The sequence below is a fragment of the Coregonus clupeaformis genome, chromosome 10, assembly GCF_020615455.1.
Source record: "Coregonus clupeaformis isolate EN_2021a chromosome 10, ASM2061545v1, whole genome shotgun sequence".
Classification (NCBI taxonomy): domain Eukaryota; kingdom Metazoa; phylum Chordata; class Actinopteri; order Salmoniformes; family Salmonidae; genus Coregonus; species Coregonus clupeaformis.
Genome location: NC_059201.1, coordinates 5,065,887 through 5,085,631, shown reverse-complemented (window position 1 = coordinate 5,085,631; position 19,745 = coordinate 5,065,887). Strand labels below are relative to the sequence as shown.

The following is a 19,745-nucleotide window of genomic DNA, read 5'->3' as shown; positions in this document are numbered from 1 at the left end:
GGGTGTTATGCGCTGTAGCATTACGATGGCTGGGTGTTATGCACTGTAGCATTACGATGGCTGGGTGTTATGCACTGTAGCATTACGATGGCTGGGTGTTATGCACTGTAGCATTACGATGGCTGGGTGTTATGCACTGTAGCATTACGATGGCTGGGTGTTATGCACTGTAGCATTACGATGGCTGGGTGTTATGCACTGTAGCATTACGATGGCTGGGTGTTATGCACTGTAGCATTACGATGGCTGGGTGTTATGCACTGTAGCATTACGATGGCTGGGTGTTATGCACTGTAGCATTACGATGGCTGGGTGTTATGCGCTGTAGCATTACGATGGCTGGGTGTTATGCACTGTAGCATTACGATGGCTGGGTGTTATGCACTGTAGCATTACGATGGCTGGGTGTTATGCGCTGTAGCATTACGATGGCTGGGTGTTATGCGCTGTAGCATTACGATGGCTGGGTGTTGTGCGCTGTAGCATTACGATGGCTGGGTGTTATGCGCTGTAGCATTACGATGGCTGGGTGTTATGCGCTGTAGCATTACGATGGCTGGGTGTTATGCGCTGTAGCATTACGATGGCTGGGTGTTATGCGCTGTAGCATTACGATGGCTGGGTGTTATGCGCTGTAGCATTACGATGGCTGGGTGTTATGCGCTGTAGCATTACGATGGCTGGGTGTTATGCGCTGTAGCATTACGATGGCTGGGTGTTATGCGCTGTAGCATTACGATGGCTGGGTGTTATGCGCTGTAGCATTACGATGGCTGGGTGTTATGCGCTGTAGCATTACGATGGCTGGGTGTTATGCGCTGTAGCATTACGATTGGCTGGGTGTTATGCGCTGTAGCATTACGATGGCTGGGTGTTATGCGCTGTAGCATTACGATGGCTGGGTGTTATGCGCTGTAGCATTACGATGGCTGGGTGTTATGCGCTGTAGCATTACGATGGCTGGGTGTTATGCACTGTAGCATTACGATGGCTGGGTGTTATGCGCTGTAGCATTACGATGGCTGGGTGTTATGCGCTGTAGCATTACGATGGCTGGGTGTTATGCGCTGTAGCATTACGATGGCTGGGTGTTATGCGCTGCAGCATTACGATGGCTGGGTGTTATGCGCTGTAGCATTACGATGGCTGGGTGTTATGCGCTGTAGCATTACGATGGCTGGGTGTTATGCGCTGTAGCATTACGATGGCTGGGTGTTATGCGCTGTAGCATTACGATGGCTGGGTGTTATGCGCTGTAGCATTACGATGGCTGGGTGTTATGCGCTGTAGCATTACGATGGCTGGGTGTTATGCGCTGTAGCATTACGATGGCTGGGTGTTATGCGCTGTAGCATTATGATGGCTGGGTGTTATGCGCTGTAGCATTACGATGGCTGGGTGTTATGCGCTGTAGCATTACGATGGCTGGGTGTTATGCGCTGTAGCATTACGATGGCTGGGTGTTATGCGCTGTAGCATTACGATGGCTGGGTGTTATGCGCTGTAGCATTACGATGGCTGGGTGTTATGCGCTGTAGCATTACGATGGCTGGGTGTTATGCGCTGTAGCATTACGATGGCTGGGTGTTATGCGCTGTAGCATTACGATGGCTGGGTGTTATGCGCTGTAGCATTACGATGGCTGGGTGTTAAGCGCTGTAGCATTACGATGGCTGGGTGTTATGCGCTGTAGCATTACGATGGCTGGGTGTTATGCGCTGTAGCATTACGATGGCTGGGTGTTGTGCGCTGTAGCATTACGATGGCTGGGTGTTATGCGCTGTAGCATTACGATGGCTGGGTGTTATGCGCTGTAGCATTACGATGGCTGGGTGTTATGCGCTGTAGCATTACGATGGCTGGGTGTTATGCGCTGTAGCATTACGATGGCTGGGTGTTATGCGCTGTAGCATTACGATGGCTGGGTGTTATGCGCTGTAGCATTACGATGGCTGGGTGTTATGCGCTGTAGCATTACGATGGCTGGGTGTTAAGCGCTGTAGCATTACGATGGCTGGGTGTTATGCGCTGTAGCATTACGATGGCTGGGTGTTGTGCGCTGTAGCATTACGATGGCTGGGTGTTATGCGCTGTAGCATTACGATGGCTGGGTGTTATGCGCTGTAGCATTACGATGGCTGGGTGTTATGCGCTGTAGCATTACGATGGCTGGGTGTTATGCGCTGTAGCATTACGATGGCTGGGTGTTATGCACTGTAGCATTACGATGGCTGGGTGTTATGCGCTGTAGCATTACGATGGCTGGGTGTTATGCGCTGTAGCATTACGATGGCTGGGTGTTATGCGCTGTAGCATTACGATGGCTGGGTGTTAGTGCGCTGTAGCATTACGATGGCTGGGTGTTATGCGCTGTAGCATTACGATGGCTGGGTGTTATGCGCTGTAGCATTACGATGGCTGGGTGTTATGCGCTGTAGCATTACGATGGCTGGGTGTTATGCGCTGTAGCATTACGATGGCTGGGTGTTATGCGCTGTAGCATTACGATGGCTGGGTGTTATGCGCTGTAGCATTACGATGGCTGGGTGTTATGCGCTGTAGCATTACGATGGCTGGGTGTTATGCGCTGTAGCATTACGATGGCTGGGTGTTATGCGCTGTAGCATTACGATGGCTGGGTGTTGTGCGCTGTAGCATTACGATGGCTGGGTGTTATGCGCTGTAGCATTACGATGGCTGGGTGTTATGCGCTGTAGCATTACGATGGCTGGGTGTTATGCGCTGTAGCATTACGATGGCTGGGTGTTATGCGCTGTAGCATTACGATGGCTGGGTGTTATGCGCTGTAGCATTACGATGGCTGGGTGTTATGCGCTGTAGCATTACGATGGCTGGGTGTTATGCGCTGTAGCATTACGATGGCTGGGTGTTATGCGCTGTAGCATTACGATGGCTGGGTGTTATGCGCTGTAGCATTACGATGGCTGGGTGTTATGCGCTGTAGCATTACGATGGCTGGGTGTTATGCGCTGTAGCATTACGATGGCTGGGTGTTATGCGCTGTAGCATTACGATGGCTGGGTGTTATGCGCTGTAGCATTACGATGGCTGGGTGTTATGCGCTGTAGCATTACGATGGCTGGGTGTTATGCGCTGTAGCATTACGATGGCTGGGTGTTATGCGCTGTAGAATTACGATGGCTGGGTGTTATCGCGCTGTAGCATTACGATGGCTGGGTGTTATGCGCTGTAGAATTACGATGGCTGGGTGTTATGCGCTGTAGCATTACGATGGCTGGGTGTTATGCGCTGTAGCATTACGATGGCTGGGTGTTATGCGCTGTAGCATTACGATGGCTGGGTGTTATGCGCTGTAGCATTACGATGGCTGGGTGTTATGCGCTGTAGTATTACGATGGCTGGGTGTTATGCGCTGTAGCATTACGATGGCTGGGTGTTATGCGCTGTAGCATTACGATGGCTGGGTGTTATGCACTGTAGAATTACGATGGCTGGGTGTTATGCACTGTAGAATTACGATGGCTGGGTGTTATGCACTGTAGCATTACGATGGCTGGGTGTTATGCGCTGTAGCATTACGATGGCTGGGTGTTATGCACTGTAGAATTACGATGGCTGGGTGTTATGCGCTGTAGCATTACGATGGCTGGGTGTTATGCGCTGTAGCATTACGATGGCTGGGTGTTATGCACTGTAGCATTACGATGGCTGGGTGTTATGCACTGTAGCATTACGATGGCTGGGTGTTATGCGCTGTAGCATTACGATGGCTGGGTGTTATGCGCTGTAGCATTACGATGGCTGGGTGTTATGCACTGTAGCATTACGATGGCTGGGTGTTATGCGCTGTAGCATTACGATGGCTGGGTGTTATGCACTGTAGAATTACGATGGCTGGGTGTTATGCACTGTAGAATTACGATGGCTGGGTGTTATGCGCTGTAGCATTACGATGGCTGGGTGTTATGCGCTGTAGCATTACGATGGCTGGGTGTTATGCACTGTAGCATTAGTTTTATTTTTTATTTATTTCACCTTTATTTAACCAGGTAAGCCAGTTGAGAACAAGTTCTCATTTACAACTGCTACCTGGCCAAGATAAAGCAAAGCAGTGCGATAAAAACAACAACATAGAGTTACATATTGAATAAACAAAACGTTCAGTCAATAACACAATAGAAAATCTACATACAGTGTGTGCACATGTAGTAAGTTATGGAGGTAAGGCAATAAATAGGCCATAGTGCAAAAATAATTATAATGTAGTATTAAGATACTCTACACATCTACAGCTTAAGGACTTAGTTATTTGTCTTCAAAGTGCATCTTCAAAGCAACCTGACACTCAGCCAGTCCAGCCAGAGGATGGTGTTTGTTGTTGCTTTGTTATTTGGCTGTACTCCACTCCCTCCCATATGTCCTTTCCACTCTTTTAGCTACTGTATACGTGTGATATATTTGCCTCCTGTTGTGTACAGCTAAGTATCACTGGCAATACTTTAGTTAGTTGTGTGTAGATAGTCTGTAGATGCTTACACTATTTGTACAAAGTGTTTGAGTCAGTAAGCTATGAACCCAGGAAGGTACGCCCTAATGGACTAACCATTAGAACTAGGAAGATACGTCCTAATGGACTAACCATTAGAACTAGGAAGATACGCCCTAATGGACTAACCATTAGAACTAGGAAGATACGTCCTAATGGACTAACCATTAGAACTAGGAAGATACGTCCTAATGGACTAACCATTAGAACTAGGAAGATACGTCCTAATGGACTAACCATTAGAACTAGGAAGATACGTCCTAATGGACTAACCATTAGAACTAGGAAGATACGTCCTAATGGACTAACCATTAGAACTAGGAAGATACGTCCTAATGGACTAACCATTAGAACTAGGAAGATACGCCCTAATGGACTAACCATTAGAACTAGGAAGATACGCCCTAATGGACTAACCATTAGAACTAGGAAGATACGTCCTAATGGACTAACCATTAGAACTAGGAAGATACGCCCTAATGGACTAACCATTAGAACTAGGAAGATACGTCCTAATGGACTAACCATTAGAACTAGGAAGATACGTCCTAATGGACTAACCATTAGAACTAGGAAGATACGTCCTAATGGACTAACCATTAGAACTAGGAAGATACGCCCTAATGGACTAACCATTAGAACTAGGAAGATACGCCCTAATGGACTAACCATTAGAACTAGGAAGATACGCCCTAATGGACTAACCATTAGAACTAGGAAGATACGTCCTAATGGACTAACCATTAGAACTAGGAAGATACGCCCTAATAGACTAACCATTAGAACTAGGAAGATACGTCCTAAAGGACTAACCATTAGAACTAGGAAGATACGCCCTAATGGACTAACCATTAGAACTAGGAAGATACGCCCTAATGGACTAACCATTAGAACTAGGAAGATACGTCCTAATGGACTAACCATTAGAACTAGGAAGATATGGACTAACCGTTAGAACTAGGAAGATACGCCCTAATGGACTAACCATTAGAACTAGGAAGATACGTCCTAAAGGACTAACCATTAGAACTAGGAAGATACGCCCTAATGGACTAACCGTTAGAACTAGGAAGATACGTCCTAATGGACTAACCATTAGAACTAGGAAGATACGCCCTAATGGACTAACCGTTAGAACTAGGAAGATACGTCCTAATGGACTAATCATTAGAACTAGGAAGATACGCCCTAATGGACTAACCAAGAGGAGATGTCCTCTTGGACCGAGGGTGACACTGATTTTAAGTAGCAGACAGGACTACATCATAACGTGAGCGTGAGTCCAACTCACCACCTCTACAATGGGAAGAGACAGCATTTATTTGACCTCCTCCCTGAATGAAGTTTAAAGAGTGGAGCAGCATATTACTTTGACTGTTTTAGCTAATACCTTTGCTCCGAAGAGAGAGTTTGTGTTCCTTGACCTCTAACCCCTCCTAGAGTTCCTGCTTCTGGAGAATGTGGTCCACCACTTCAGCTACCCGTGCATCCTGGACCTGAAGATGGGCACACGGCAGCACGGGGACGATGCCTCGGAGGAGAAGGCTGCCAGGCAGATGAAGAAGTGTGAACAGAGCACCTCCGCCACCCTGGGGGTGCGTGTCTGTGGGATGCAGGTGAGGGCTGGTCCTACTTCTTGTTTCTTTAACATTTGTTAATATTCATGTTTTTCCAACTAAATGCTTTTAGACAGCTGGTAGCAAGCACCCACATTTTCTTCAGTAAACTGACCTTTTGTTCAACTTGATTTCACATGGAAGTCCCATTTGAGATTAGGAGACCTCTTATGCAAGAGGGACACCAACCCAAGAAGAACTGTCAAGGAACATTCATGCTTCCGTAGCATTAAATGGATGGATTATGCTTGAAATATGCAGTATTTCTAATAGCTTTCTTGACTTGTCTATTCTGGAGCTTGATGGAAGGATCAGATTGGAGAAGAGGATGCTGAGGTTGTCTTGTCTCAGGACACAGTAGCTGCTACTACGCCATAGATTATTTACTCGCGTCTCTATCTTTCTTCTGTTTCTCCTAACACCTGGGCTCAGACAAAAAGCCCACAGCAGTAACCAGAGAAGGACAGAAGGGAGGATACTGAATATCCTATCAATTTACAAATAACAAACAACTGGGATACAATAGATACTTCATTGTCCATTCGGTTGGAACTAAAATTCACCTTCCGCCTTTATCCCAGACACACACACACACACACACACACGTTTAGAAACAAAAGATGAATTACAGAGGGGCGGATGGCGTGACTGACTGTCTGTTTACAATGTAGAGCCTATAACAGCAGTACAGATGAGACAGACAATAGCCACAGCATTAATCCTCCATCCAGCTTCAAAAGGCCTTCTCTCCTCCTCCATTTATTCTGTGATAAATCAGATAGATGACTGCCCCACGTTCTAATCTCTTTTATTTCCCCTCTCTGTTATCGGTCTGTTTTAATGGTAGAGGTCTAACCTCTCTGTTTTAATGGTAGGAGGTCTAACCTCTCTGTTTTAATGGTAGGAGGTCTAACCTCTCTGTTTTAATGGTAGGAGGTCTAACCTCTCTGTTTTAATGGTAGGAGGTCTAACCTCTCTGTGTTAATGGTAGGAGGTCTAACCTCTCTGTTTTAATGGTAGGTCTAACCTCTCTGTTTTAATGGTAGGAGGTCTAACCTCTCTGTTTTAATGGTAGGAGGTCTAACCTCTCTGTGTTAATGGTAGGAGGTCTAACCTCTCTGTGTTAATGGTAGGAGGTCTAACCTCTCTGTGTTAATGGTAGGAGGTCTAACCTCTCTGTTTTAATGGTAGGAGGTCTAACCTCGCTGTTTTAATGGTAGGAGGTCTAACCTCTCTGTTTTAATGGTAGGAGGTCGAACCTCTCTGTTTTAATGGTAGGAGGTCTAACCTCTCTGTGTTAATGGTAGGAGGTCTAACCTCTCTGTGTTAATGGTAGGAGGTCTAACCTCTCTGTGTTAATGGTAGGAGGTCTAACCTCTCTGTTTTAATGGTAGGAGGTCTAACCTCTCTGTGTTAATGGTAGGAGGTCTAACCTCTCTGTTTTAATGGTAGGAGGTCTAACCTCTCTGTTTTAATGGTAGGAGGTCTAACCTCTCTGTGTTAATGGTAGTAGGTCTAACCTCTCTGTTTTAATGGTAGGAGGTCTAACCTCTCTGTTTTAATGGTAGGAGGTCTAACCTCTCTGTTTTAATGGTAGGAGGTCTAACCTCTCTGTTTTAATGGTAGGAGGTCTAACCTCTCTGTGTTAATGGTAGGAGGTCTAACCTCTCTGTGTTAATGGTAGAGGTCTAACCTCTCTGTTTTAATGGCAGGAGGTCTAACCTCTCTGTTTTAATGGCAGGAGGTCTAACCTCTCTGTTTTAATGGTAGGTCTAACCTCTCTGTTTTAATGGTAGGAGGTCTAACCTCTCTGTTTTAATGGTAGGAGGTCTAACCTCTCTGTGTTAATGGTAGAGGTCTAACCTCTCTGTTTTAATGGTAGGAGGTCTAACCTCTCTGTGTTAATGGTAGGAGGTCTAACCTCTCTGTTTTAGGAGGTCTAACCTCTGTTTTAATGGTAGGAGGTCTAACCTCTCTGTGTTAATGGTAGGAGGTCTAACCTCTCTGTTTTAGGAGGTCTAACCTCTGTTTTAATGGTAGGAGGTCTAACCTCTCTGTTTTAATGGTAGAGGTCTAACCTCTCTGTTTTAATGGTAGAGGTCTAACCTCTCTGTGTTAATGGTAGGAGGTCTAACCTCTCTGTTTTAGGAGGTCTAACCTCTCTGTGTTAATGGTAGGAGGTCTAACCTCTCTGTGTTAATGGTAGGAGGTCTAACCTCTCTGTTTTAATGGTAGGGAGGTCTAACCTCTCTGTGTTAATGGTAGGAGGTCTAACCTCTCTGTCTTAATGGTAGGAGGTCTAACCTCTCTGTGTTAATGGTAGGAGGTCTAACCTCTCTGTTTTAATGGTAGGAGGTCTAACCTCTCTGTTTTAATGGTAGGAGGTCTAACCTCTCTGTGTTAATGGTAGTAGGTCTAACCTCTCTGTTTTAATGGTAGGAGGTCTAACCTCTCTGTTTTAATGGTAGGAGGTCTAACCTCTCTGTTTTAATGGTAGGAGGTCTAACCTCTCTGTTTTAATGGTAGGAGGTCTAACCTCTCTGTTTTAATGGTAGGTCTAACCTCTCTGTTTTAATGGTAGGTCTAACCTCTCTGTTTTAATGGTAGGAGGTCTAACCTCTCAGTTTTAATGGTAGGAGGTCTAACCTCTCTGTGTTAATGGTAGGAGGTCTAACCTCTCTGTGTTAATGGTAGGAGGTCTAACCTCTCTGTTTTAATGGTAGGAGGTCTAACCTCTCTGTTTTAATGGTAGGTCTAACCTCTCTGTTTTAATGGTAGGTCTAACCTCTCTGTTTTAATGGTAGGAGGTCTAACCTCTCTGTTTTAATAGTAGGAGGTCTAACCTCTCTGTTTTAATGGTAGGAGGTCTAACCTCTCTGTTTTAATGGTAGGAGGTCTAACCTCTCTGTGTTAATGGTAGGAGGTCTAACCTCTCTGTTTTAATGGTAGGAGGTCTAACCTCTCTGTTTTAATAGTAGGAGGTCTAACCTCTCTGTTTTAATGGTAGGAGGTCTAACCTCTCTGTGTTAATGGTAGGAGGTCTAGCCTCTCTGTGTTAATGGTAGGAGGTCTAACCTCTCTGTGTTAATGGTAGGAGGTCTAACCTCTCTGTGTTAATGGTAGGAGGTCTAACCTCTCTGTTTTAATGGTAGGAGGTCTAACTCTCTGTTTTAATGGTAGGAGGTCTAACCTCTCTGTTTTAATGGTAGGAGGTCTAACCTCTCTGTGTTAATGGTAGGAGGTCTAACCTCTCTGTTTTAATGGTAGGAGGTCTAACCTCTCTGTATTAATGGTAGGAGGTCTAACCTCTCTGTTTTAATGGTAGGAGGTCTAACCTCTCTGTGTTAATGGTAGGAGGTCTAACCTCTCTGTTTTAATGGTAGAGGTCTAACCTCTCTGTTTTAATGGTAGGAGGTCTAACCTCTCTGTGTTAATGGTAGGAGGTCTAACCTCTCTGTTTTAATGGTAGGAGGTCTAACCTCTCTGTGTTAATGGTAGGAGGTCTAACCTCTCTGTTTTAATGGTAGGAGGTCTAACCTCTCTGTTTTAATGGTAGAGGTCTAACCTCTCTGTTTTAATGGTAGGAGGTCTAACCTCTCTGTTTTAATGGTAGGAGGTCTAACCTCTCTGTTTTAATGGTAGGTCTAACCTCTCTGTTTTAATGGTAGGTCTAACCTCTCTGTTTTAATGGTAGGAGGTCTAACCTCTCAGTTTTAATGGTAGGAGGTCTAACCTCTCTGTGTTAATGGTAGGAGGTCTAACCTCTCTGTGTTAATGGTAGGAGGTCTAACCTCTCTGTTTTAATGGTAGGGAGGTCTAACCTCTCTGTTTTAATGGTAGGAGGTCTAACCTCTGTGTTAATGGTAGGAGGTCTAACCTCTCTGTGTTTAATGGTAGGAGGTCTAAACTCTCTGTTTTAATAGTAGGAGGTCTAACCTCTCTGTTTTAATGGTAGGAGGTCTAACCTCTCTGTGTTAATGGTAGGAGGTCTAACCTCTCTGTGTTAATGGTAGGAGGTCTAACCTCTCTGTGTTAATGGTAGGAGGTCTAACCTCTCTGTGTTAATGGTAGGAGGTCTAACCTCTCTGTGTTAATGGTAGGAGGTCTAACCTCTCTGTTTTAATGGTAGGAGGTCTAACCTCTCTGTTTTAATGGTAGGAGGTCTAACCTCTCTGTTTTAATGGTAGGAGGTCTAACCTCTCTGTGTTAATGGTAGGAGGTCTAACCTCTCTGTTTTAATGGTAGGAGGTCTAACCTCTCTGTATTAATGGTAGGAGGTCTAACCTCTCTGTGTTAATGGTAGGAGGTCTAACCTCTCTGTGTTAATGGTAGGAGGTCTAACCTCTCTGTTTTAATGGTAGAGGTCTAACCTCTCTGTTTTAATGGTAGGAGGTCTAACCTCTCTGTGTTAATGGTAGGAGGTCTAACCTCTCTGTTTTAATGGTAGGAGGTCTAACCTCTCTGTGTTAATGGTAGGAGGTCTAACCTCTCTGTTTTAATGGTAGGAGGTCTAACCTCTCTGTTTTAATGGTAGAGGTCTAACCTCTCTGTGTTAATGGTAGGAGGTCTAACCTCTCTGTTTTAATGGTAGGAGGTCTAACCTCTCTGTTTTAATGGTAGGGAGGTCTAATCTCTCTGTTTTAATGGTAGGAGGTCTAAGCGCAGTGTCTTGGTCAAAAGTTTTGAGAATGACACAAGTATTGGTTTTCACAAAGTTTGCTGCTTCAGTGTTTTTAGATATTTTTGTCAGATGTTACTATGGTATACTGAAGTATAATTACAATCATTTAATCCTACTCTGATGCATTCAGCCTACAACAAGATCGCCCGCGCACACGCACAGTTTAGAGAGAGCATTGGTCCAGGTGTTCTCTCTGTGGTTCTATGGTCCAGGTGTTCTCTCTGTTCTCTCTGTGGTTCTACTGTCCAGGTGTGATCTCTGTGGTTCTATGGTCCAGGTGTGATCTCTGTGGTTCTATGGTCCAGGTGTGATCTCTGTGGTTCTATGGTCCAGGTGTGATCTCTGTGGTTCTATGGTCCAGGTGTAACCTCTGTTCTCCCTGTGGTTCTATGGTCCAGGTGTAATCTCTGTGGTTCTATGGTCCAGGTGTGATCTCTGTGGTTCTATGGTCCAGGTATAACCTCTGTTCTCTCTGTGGTTCTATGGTCCATTTGTGATCTCTGTGGTTCTATGGTCCAGGTGTGATCTCTGTGGTTCTATGGTCCAGGTGTGATCTCTGTGGTTCTATGGTCCAGGTGTGATCTCTGTGGTTCTATGGTCCAGGTGTGATCTCTGTGGTTCTATGGTCCAGGTGTGATCTCTGTGGTTCTATGGTCCAGGTGTGATCTCTGTGGTGCTATGGTCCAGGTGTGATCTCTGTGGTTCTATGGTCCAGGTGTAACCTCTGTTCTCTCTGTGGTTCTATGGTCCAGGTGTGATCTCTGTGGTTCTATGGTCCAGGTGTAACCTCTGTTCTCTCTGTGGTTCTATGGTCCAGGTGTGATCTCTGTGGTTCTATGGTCCAGGTGTAACCTCTGTTCTCTCTGTGGGTCTATGCTTCCAGGTGTAACCTATTTTCTCTGTGGTTCTATGCTTCCAGGTGTACCAGATGGACACGGGCCACTATCTGTGCAGGAACAAGTACTACGGCCGCAGCCTGTCCATCGAGGGCTTCCGTCACGCTCTCCACCAGTTCATGCACAACGGGGCGTCGCTCAGGAAGGACCTGTTTGAGCCCATGCTGTGTAAGCTACGCAGCCTGAAGGCCGTTCTGGAGAGACAGACCACCTACCGTTTCTACTCCTCCTCCCTGCTCATCATCTATGAGGGGAAGGAGCCTGAGCTGGCCCACGCCTGGCAGAAAGCATCACCGCCTGCACCACAGCCAGCCGCTGAGATGCCCTCAGAGAAGGAGGAGGCAGTGGCCGTCAACCCAGGAGTAGGAATGGGTGTCCAGGGACCGGGGTTAATAGTGGGGCTCCAAGGAGTCCAGGGACCCACCGAAGTACCGAAGCTCCAGCTCCTCCCACCACACTGTCCCCCCACCCCTCCACAGCCACAGCAGCCTCCCCAGGCCCTTGGTCCCCCGCCCTCAGACCCTCACGGCCCCCCTCCTCCTCCACCCCGAACCTCCGGCCCTAGCGTCAGTGTGGACGTCCGCATGATAGACTTCGCCCACAGCACCTTCAAAGGTTTCCGCGACGACCAGACGGTGCACGACGGGCCGGATCGGGGCTACGTGTTTGGACTGGAGAGCCTCATCAAGATCCTGGAGGGCCTCAGGGAGGAGAACCTGTAGCAGCCGAACCTGGGACTGACACGTTGGTCTGCGGCTCAAATAGTATCCCCAATTCCCTATATATAGTGCACTACTTTTGACCAAGGCCCTCAGGGCTCATTGACCAGGGCTCAGGTCAAAATAAGTGCACTACTGTAGGGAATAAGGTGCCGTTTGGGATGCACCGATGACCATCCTTCAGGAGAAGAGAACCTTTAGCTGTAACATGTAACTGACACATCTTTCATCCTCCGTCTTCACCCTCCTCATCCTCCTCACCCTCCTCATCCTCCTCACCCTCCCGAAGTGCTACCACTCTATCCTTGATGATTATATTTGGAGAAAACAGGAAACAAAAGTGAGAGAGGTTTTGGAGAAAGAAAGAAAAGCACATTGATATTATGTAATAAGAAGAACCTGCGAGATGGAATCTCTAAGCTACTGTCTGAGTGTAAAGGTTAAAGGTCGTGAACTTAAGACTGTAAAGGTCACTCTCCTCTCTTGACTGTTGTGCTTCTCTTGGAGTAGACACATGAGAAACGTACATCTACAGTCCTGTTATATCCTCTCCTTCTGGACAGAGATGGCTGCCATTCCTCTGAAGGAAAAACATAGAGGGGCAATGTCTGTTTGCCTTGTGGGTTTGTCGCCACTGTGTGGCCAGCTGAAGTATTGCATTGAAGAAAGACAGGATGAGGTCAGGGTTCGGTTTGAAAGTAAAGCAGCTCAGGGCAAGTCCAGGGCCCTGGCTTTATCCCAAATGGCACCCTATTCCCTATATAGTGCACTACTTTTGACCAGGGCCCACAGGGAAACACAAAAGGCTTTGGTCAAAAGTAGTGCACTAAATAGGGAATAGAATGCCATTTTGGATGCATGGCCTGTCTCCGCTGTGGGACTGGAACAGGGAAGAGGTATCTGTCTATCTGTGTGTGTTGAGGATTGGTGGGGACAGATTGGGGGGGTTGGGTTAGGATGGGGGGGGTCTTAGGGAAAGGGACTTAGCTAAGTCCCTTACAGCAGTATTCCTATCAGGGGTTAAATAGAAGAGCAGCTTTCTTACAGGCTGTTGTTGGTGATGAGAGCTTTACTGTAAACGAAAGAAGGGATCTGAAGGGTTAATACTTGGCTCTACCTCTGGATAAAATAAATACAACCCAGGGTATGGCTGAAGTGGCACCCTATTCCCTATGTAGTGTGCTACTTTTGACCAGAGCCCTATTGGACCTATATAGGGGATAGGGTGCTATTTGGGACGCCTTCAGGCTGAAATACCACACAGCTCTGTCTGTCTGTCTGTCTGTCTGTCTGTCTGTCTGTCTGTCTGTCTGTCTGTCTGTCTGTCTGTCTGTCTGTCTAATTTATAAACCGTTTTATTGTGTTGCTTTTTTATATTTATTATCTCTCTTATTCAGTTCCAGTTTGAGTAACCGACCGTTTCATAGTATTATTATTTTAATATTTCCTTATTTTCTTCTGGGTCTTGGTCCCTCCCTCCCTCTGGCAGAGTGTCTGGTATTTAGGTCCATCCCAGCCCAGGTACGTTATCCTTTAGTCCAGGTATGTCATCCTTTAGTCCAGGTATGTCATCCTTTAGTCCAGATATGTCATCCTTTAGTCCAGGTACAGTGAGGGAAAAAAGTATTTGATCCCCTGCTGATTTTGCCCACTGACAAAGAAATTATCAGTCTATAATTTTAATGGTAGGTTTATTTGAACAGTGAGAGACAGAATAACAACAACAAAATCCTGAAAGACGCATGTCAAAAATTTTAGAAATGTATTTGCATTTTAATGATGGAAATAAGTATTTGACCCCCTCTCAATCAGAAAGATTTCTGGCTCCCAGGTGTCTTTTTATAAAAGGTAAAGAGCTGAGATTAGAAGCACACTCTTAAAGGGAGTGCTCCTAATCTCAGTTTGTTACCTGTATAAAAGACACCTGTCCACAGAAGCAATCAATCAATCAGATTCCAAACTCTCCACCATGGCCAAGACCAAAGAGCTCTCCAAGGATGTCAGGGACAAGATTGTAGACCTACACAAGGCTGGAATGGGCTACAAGACCATCGCCAAGCAGCTTGGTGAGAAGGTGACAACAGTTGATGTGATTATTCGCAAATGGAAGAAACACAAAAGACCTGTCAATCTTCCTCGGCCTGGGGCTCCATGCACGATCTCACCTCGTGGAGTTACAATGATCATGAGAACGGTGAGGAAATAGCCCAGAACTACACGGGAGGATCTTGTCAATGATCTCAAGGCAGCTGGGACCATAGTCACCAAGAAAACAATTGGTAACACACTACGCCGTGAAGGACTGAAATCCTGCAGCGCCCGCAAGGTCCCCCTGCTCAAGAAAGAACATATACAGGCCCGTCTGAAGTTTGCCAATGAACATCTGAATGATTCAGAGGAGAACTGGGTTAAAGTGTTGTGGTCAGATGAGACCAAAATCGAGCTCTTTGGCATCAACTCAACTCGCCGTGTTTGGAGGAGGAGGAATGCTGCCTATGACCCCAAGAACACCATCCCCACCGTCAAACATGGAGGTGGAAACATTAAGCTTTGGGGGGTTTTTCTGCTAAGGGGACAGGACAACTTCACCGCATCAAAGGGACGATGGACGGGGCCATGTACCGTCAAATCTTGGGTGAGAACCTCCTTCCCTCAGCCAGGGCATTGAAAACGGGTTGTGGATGGATATTCCAGCATGACAATGACCCAAAACACACAGTGGAGTGGCTCAAGAAGAAGCACATTAAGGTCCTGGAGTGGCCTAGCCAGTCTCCAGACCTTAATCCCATAGAAAATATGTGGAGGGAGCTGAAGGTTCGAGTTGCCAAACGTCAGCCTCGAAACCTTAATGACTTGGAGAAGATCTGCAAAGAAGAGTGGGACAAAATCCCTCCTGAGATGTGTGCAAACCAGGTGGCCAACTACAAGAAACGTCTGACCTCTGTGATTGCCAACAAGGGTTTTGCCACCAAGTACTAAGTCATGTTTTGCAGAGGGGTCAAATACTTATTTCCCTCATTAAAATGCAAATCAATTTATAACATTTTTGACATGCGTTTTTCCGGATTTTTTTTTGTTATTCTGTCTCTCACTGTTCAAATAAACCTACCATTAAAATTATAGACTGATCATTTCTTTGTCAGTGGGCAAATGTACAAAATCAGCAGGGGATCAAATACTTTTTTCCCTCACTGTATGTCACCATTTAGTCCAGGTATGTCATCCTTTAGTCCAGGTATGTCATCCTTTAGTCCAGGTATGTCATCCTTTAGTCCAGGTATGTCATCCTTTAGTCCAGGTATGTCATCCTTTAGTCCAGGTATGTCATCCTTTAGTCCAGATATGTCATCCTTTAGTCCAGATATGTCATCCTTTAGTCCAGGTTCTTTAAAGTTACAAACTTTCTCTCATTTTATGATCCTGAAAAGATCAAATATGTCTTTCCTTTTTAATTTGCACTGTAGAAGGTGTATTGAAAGCATCAAAGCATGATTTATTTTTTATTTTTTATAGTACTTATTCTTTTCTTCACGTCAAGGGGCGGACTACTTGCCAGACCTGGGTTCAAAGAGTATTTGAAATCATTTCAGACACTTTTAGCAGGGCTTGATTGAGCTTGCCTGGCAAAATTGAACAAATAGAATAGTCTCAAAACTGCCAATCCCCCCCATGATCTGGAACCCTGATCTGGAACCCTGATCTGGAACCCTGATCTGGAACCCTGATCTGGAACCCTGATCTGGAACCCCAGGCAGGCTGAAGTAAACGCTCAAAGCATTTGAAAGATTTAGAATAGTATTTGAACCCAGGCTACTCTATCTCACCACCGATACACAGTGAACCCTTGTCCTCCATCTTAGCACATTAGTAGAGACTCCTCCTCCTCCACCACCGCTCTCTCTCCCCCCCTCTCCTTCTCTTCCTCTCCTGTGTCCTCCCTCTGTCCCCCAGCCCGCTCACCATGGAGGGAGAGTCAGTCTCCCAGCCCATGGAGGGAGAGTCAGTCCCCCAGCCCGCTCACCATGGAGGGAGAGTCAGTCTCCCAGCCCGCTCACCATGGAGGGAGAGTCAGTCCCCCAGCCCATGGAGGGAGAGTCAGTCTCCCAGCCCGCTCACCATGGAGGGAGAGTCAGTCTCCCAGCCCATGGAGGGAGAGTCAGTCTCCCAGCCCATGGAGGGAGAGTCAGTCTCCCAGCCCGCTCACCATGGAGGGAGAGTCAGTCTCCCAGCCCGCTCACCATGGAGGGAGAGTCAGTCCCCCAGCCCATGGAGGGAGAGTCAGTCCCCCAGCCCGCTCACCATGGAGGGAGAGTCAGTCTCCCAGCCCGCTCACCATGGAGGGAGAGTCAGTCCCCCAGCCCATGGAGGGAGAGTCAGTCCCCCAGCCCATGGAGGGAGAGTCAGTCCCCCAGCCCATGGAGGGAGAGTCAGTCTCCCAGCCCGCTCACCATGGAGGGAGAGTCAGTCTCCCAGCCCGCTCACCATGGAGGGAGAGTCAGTCCCCCAGCCCATGGAGGGAGAGTCAGTCCCCCAGCCCATGGAGGGAGAGTCAGTCCCCCAGCCCATGGAGGGAGAGTCAGTCCCCCAGCCCATGGAGGGAGAGTCAGTCCCCCAGCCCATGGAGGGAGAGTCAGTCCCCCAGCCCGCTCACCATGGAGGGAGAGTCAGTCCCCCAGCCCATGGAGGGAGAGTCAGTCCCCCAGCCCGCTCACCATGGAGGGAGAGTCAGTCCCCCAGCCCATGGAGGGAGAGTCAGTCCCCCAGCCCGCTCACCATGGAGGGAGAGTCAGTCTCCCAGCCCATGGAGGGAGAGTCAGTCCCCCAGCCCGCTCACCATGGAGGGAGAGTCAGTCCCCCAGCCCGCTCACCATGGAGGGAGAGTCAGTCTCCCAGCCCATGGAGGGAGAGTCAGTCCCCCAGCCCATGGAGGGAGAGTCAGTCCCCCAGCCCATGGAGGGAGAGTCAGTCTCCCAGCCCGCTCACCATGGAGGGAGAGTCAGTCCCCCAGCCCATGGAGGGAGAGTCAGTCCCCCAGCCCGCTCACCATGGAGGGAGAGTCAGTCTCCCAGCCCGCTCACCATGGAGGGAGAGTCAGTCCCCCAGCCCGCTCACCATGGAGGGAGAGTCAGTCCCCCAGCCCCCTCACCATGGAGGGAGAGTCAGTCCCCCAGCCCGCTCACCATGGAGGGAGAGTCAGTCCCCCAGCCCATGGAGGGAGAGTCAGTCCCCCAGCCCATGGAGGGAGAGTCAGTCTCCCAGCCCGCTCACCATGGAGGGAGAGTCAGTCTCCCAGCCCGCTCACCATGGAGGGAGAGTCAGTCCCCCAGCCCATGGAGGGAGAGTCAGTCTCCCAGCCCGCTCACCATGGAGGGAGAGTCAGTCTCCCAGCCCGCTCACCATGGAGGGAGAGTCAGTCAGTTGGTTAGGATGTCTCTCTCTGTAGATTGGTTGAACAATGTTGCACTGTATCCATAAACAGTTAATGTGTATTATTTCCCCCCCTCTGCTCTGACATGATGCAGGTCTTTTTTAGTTGAATATCTCTGATAGGGTTGCACATTTCTGCTAACTTTTCCCTAATGTGTAAATAACAGAAGGCCCTCACACTGTTTATGCTCCCAATTCTCCCCTTTATTGACAACGTTTGGATCCGACACAGTGTGCTGGCCTTTTTGTTCTTTATTAGCCCAGCATCAACGTTTTTAAGGATGTGCGTATGACCACAAACTTTTCTATAAACTTTCAGAAAATGCCCAGATTTTTGAGAAATCCCAGTTGGAAGGTTCCCAAAATCAGGATGGAATAAGAATCAAATCCGGAATCCTCCTATCAGGATTTCTGAAAGACCTGGGGGTTTTGGGGAAATTACCAGAACTTTGCAACCCCACTCTGACTAAAAGCACTACTGTGCTATAATATCTTATCTTTAAGTCTATCTACTGTGCTATAATATCTTTAAGTCTATCTATGCTCTAATTCTACACAAGCACATGAACTGACTTTGATATGGCCAGAATTGTAAAAGCACTTATTACTACACGGAAGTCAGATACGTTCAACAAACAGTTGGATTACTGACTAAGGTATAGAGATGTATCCTACTGTCTTCTACATTATATTCTGATTCTAGAACCGATTCTATTAGCTTCTATTTGTGTTTCTATGTGTGCTCCCTCGTTCTGGATATTGGCATTATGGAGAAAATTGTCTCCAGAAAAAGTAAAGTCACTCTCCTCCACTCCACAACTGTTAAAAGTTGTGTTGTCGTCTTCTGAGCCCCCCGGAGTTCCAAACTCATTCTTATTTATTGAATACCTTTTCTTCATATTCTTCGTATTAATATGGAAAAATATGATAATGAAGAAGACCTTTCTATCAGTCTACTTGGCAGGGCTTTTTAATGTGTTATTGTCCAGAAATACATTGTTCAGGTTAATTAACCCAGATAAATGCTTTGGAGGAATAAAATAGGTTTAGGTGGAAGGAAAAAAACTATTTCAAGATGCCCAAAGAAATGTATTTTTCAAAGCAGCTTGTTAGACATAAGTTAACATATTCCAAAAAAACGGGAAGTAAAAAGTGTTATCTTAATTTGTTTTAACCTTTTAAAAAGGGGGCATTTGCCTTAAATGAAGTTTCCTAAAGGAAAAGAGCAAATTTGTTTTAGTTTGCAGCGAAACAAACCACCAGAGACAAAGGCTGCTTTCAAAATGGCACCCTATTTCCTACATAGTGCACTACTTTTGACCAGTGCCCTATAGTCCCTAGTTAATAGTAGTGCACTATATTGGGAATAGGGTGCCATTTGGAACAAAGATAAAGGAATTTAATAATCAAAATGTTATAAAACATGGAAAGAAGAATCCACATGAGTCTATAAAGGGATCTGGAAGAAGAAGAAATTGAAGTTACTTCCTCTGTGGTGGATGTTATCGGTGTATCCATAGAGAAATGACTTCCTCTGTGGTTGATGTTATCGGTGTTTCCATAGGTCTGAGAAATTACTTGTAGAAGAAGAAATATATATATATATTACCCGACAGTATCTTTTTCCTTTGTTGTTGCATGGATGGATATTTTTTTAAGAATTATAATATGACATCTTTATGACAACTTTGAATGTGAGCTATAAAACATTTATTTAAAAAAGAAATGTTTGTGTCGTTTTTTTTGTCTCTTATTTTGTATTTCATTCTTACTGTCTAAAAACAACTGTAACACGTTTCAAGTGCTAGAGTCTTCTTCAGGCTGCTAGAGTCTTCTTCAGGTTGCTAGAGTCTTCTTCAGGTTGCTAGAGTCTTCTTC

General features: G+C 46.4%; 2 protein-coding genes across 5 annotated transcripts in view; both read left to right on the top strand.

Moving 5' to 3' along the window:
• The window catches only part of LOC121575737 (inositol hexakisphosphate kinase 1), a 58,986-nt gene extending 44,879 nt beyond the window's left edge, over window positions 1–14,107 (top strand). Inside the window, exons 4-5 of the mRNA XM_041889037.2 lie at window positions 5,969–6,144; window positions 11,745–14,107. Of these exons, the coding sequence (XP_041744971.2) occupies window positions 5,969–6,144; window positions 11,745–12,443 (875 nt within the window). The 3' untranslated portion in view covers window positions 12,444–14,107. The remainder of the gene's footprint in view (window positions 1–5,968; window positions 6,145–11,744) is intronic.
• Window positions 14,108–15,568: 1,461 nt separating this feature from the next.
• LOC121574701 (skin secretory protein xP2-like) lies at window positions 15,569–17,944 on the top strand. 4 transcript variants are annotated; one of them, XM_041887243.2, is made up of 2 exons: window positions 15,569–16,529; window positions 16,618–17,944. In XM_041887243.2, the coding sequence occupies exons 1-2, from the start codon at window positions 16,497–16,499 to the stop codon at window positions 17,881–17,883; spliced, it is 1,299 nt and encodes a 432-aa protein (XP_041743177.2). In that variant the 5' UTR covers window positions 15,569–16,496; the 3' UTR covers window positions 17,884–17,944. The 4 variants fall into 4 exon arrangements, with proteins under 4 accessions (XP_041743177.2, XP_041743175.2, XP_041743178.2 ...); XM_041887241.2 differs by having other exon boundaries at window positions 15,569–16,705; window positions 16,740–17,944; XM_041887244.2 differs by having other exon boundaries at window positions 15,569–17,315; window positions 17,397–17,944.
• Window positions 17,945–19,745: the final 1,801 nt, after the last annotated feature.

What these genes read in the sequence shown, in the direction of transcription:
- LOC121574701 (XM_041887241.2), top strand. Translation starts at nt 16,402, where the DNA reads ATGGAGGGAGAGTCAGTCTCCCAGCCCATGGAGGGAGAGTCAGTCCCC. An exon ending in GGAGAGTCAGTCCCCCAGCC is followed by an intron (nt 16,706 to 16,739) that starts CATGGAGGGAGA and finishes CAGCCCGCTCAC; the next exon opens with CATGGAGGGAGAGTCAGTCT.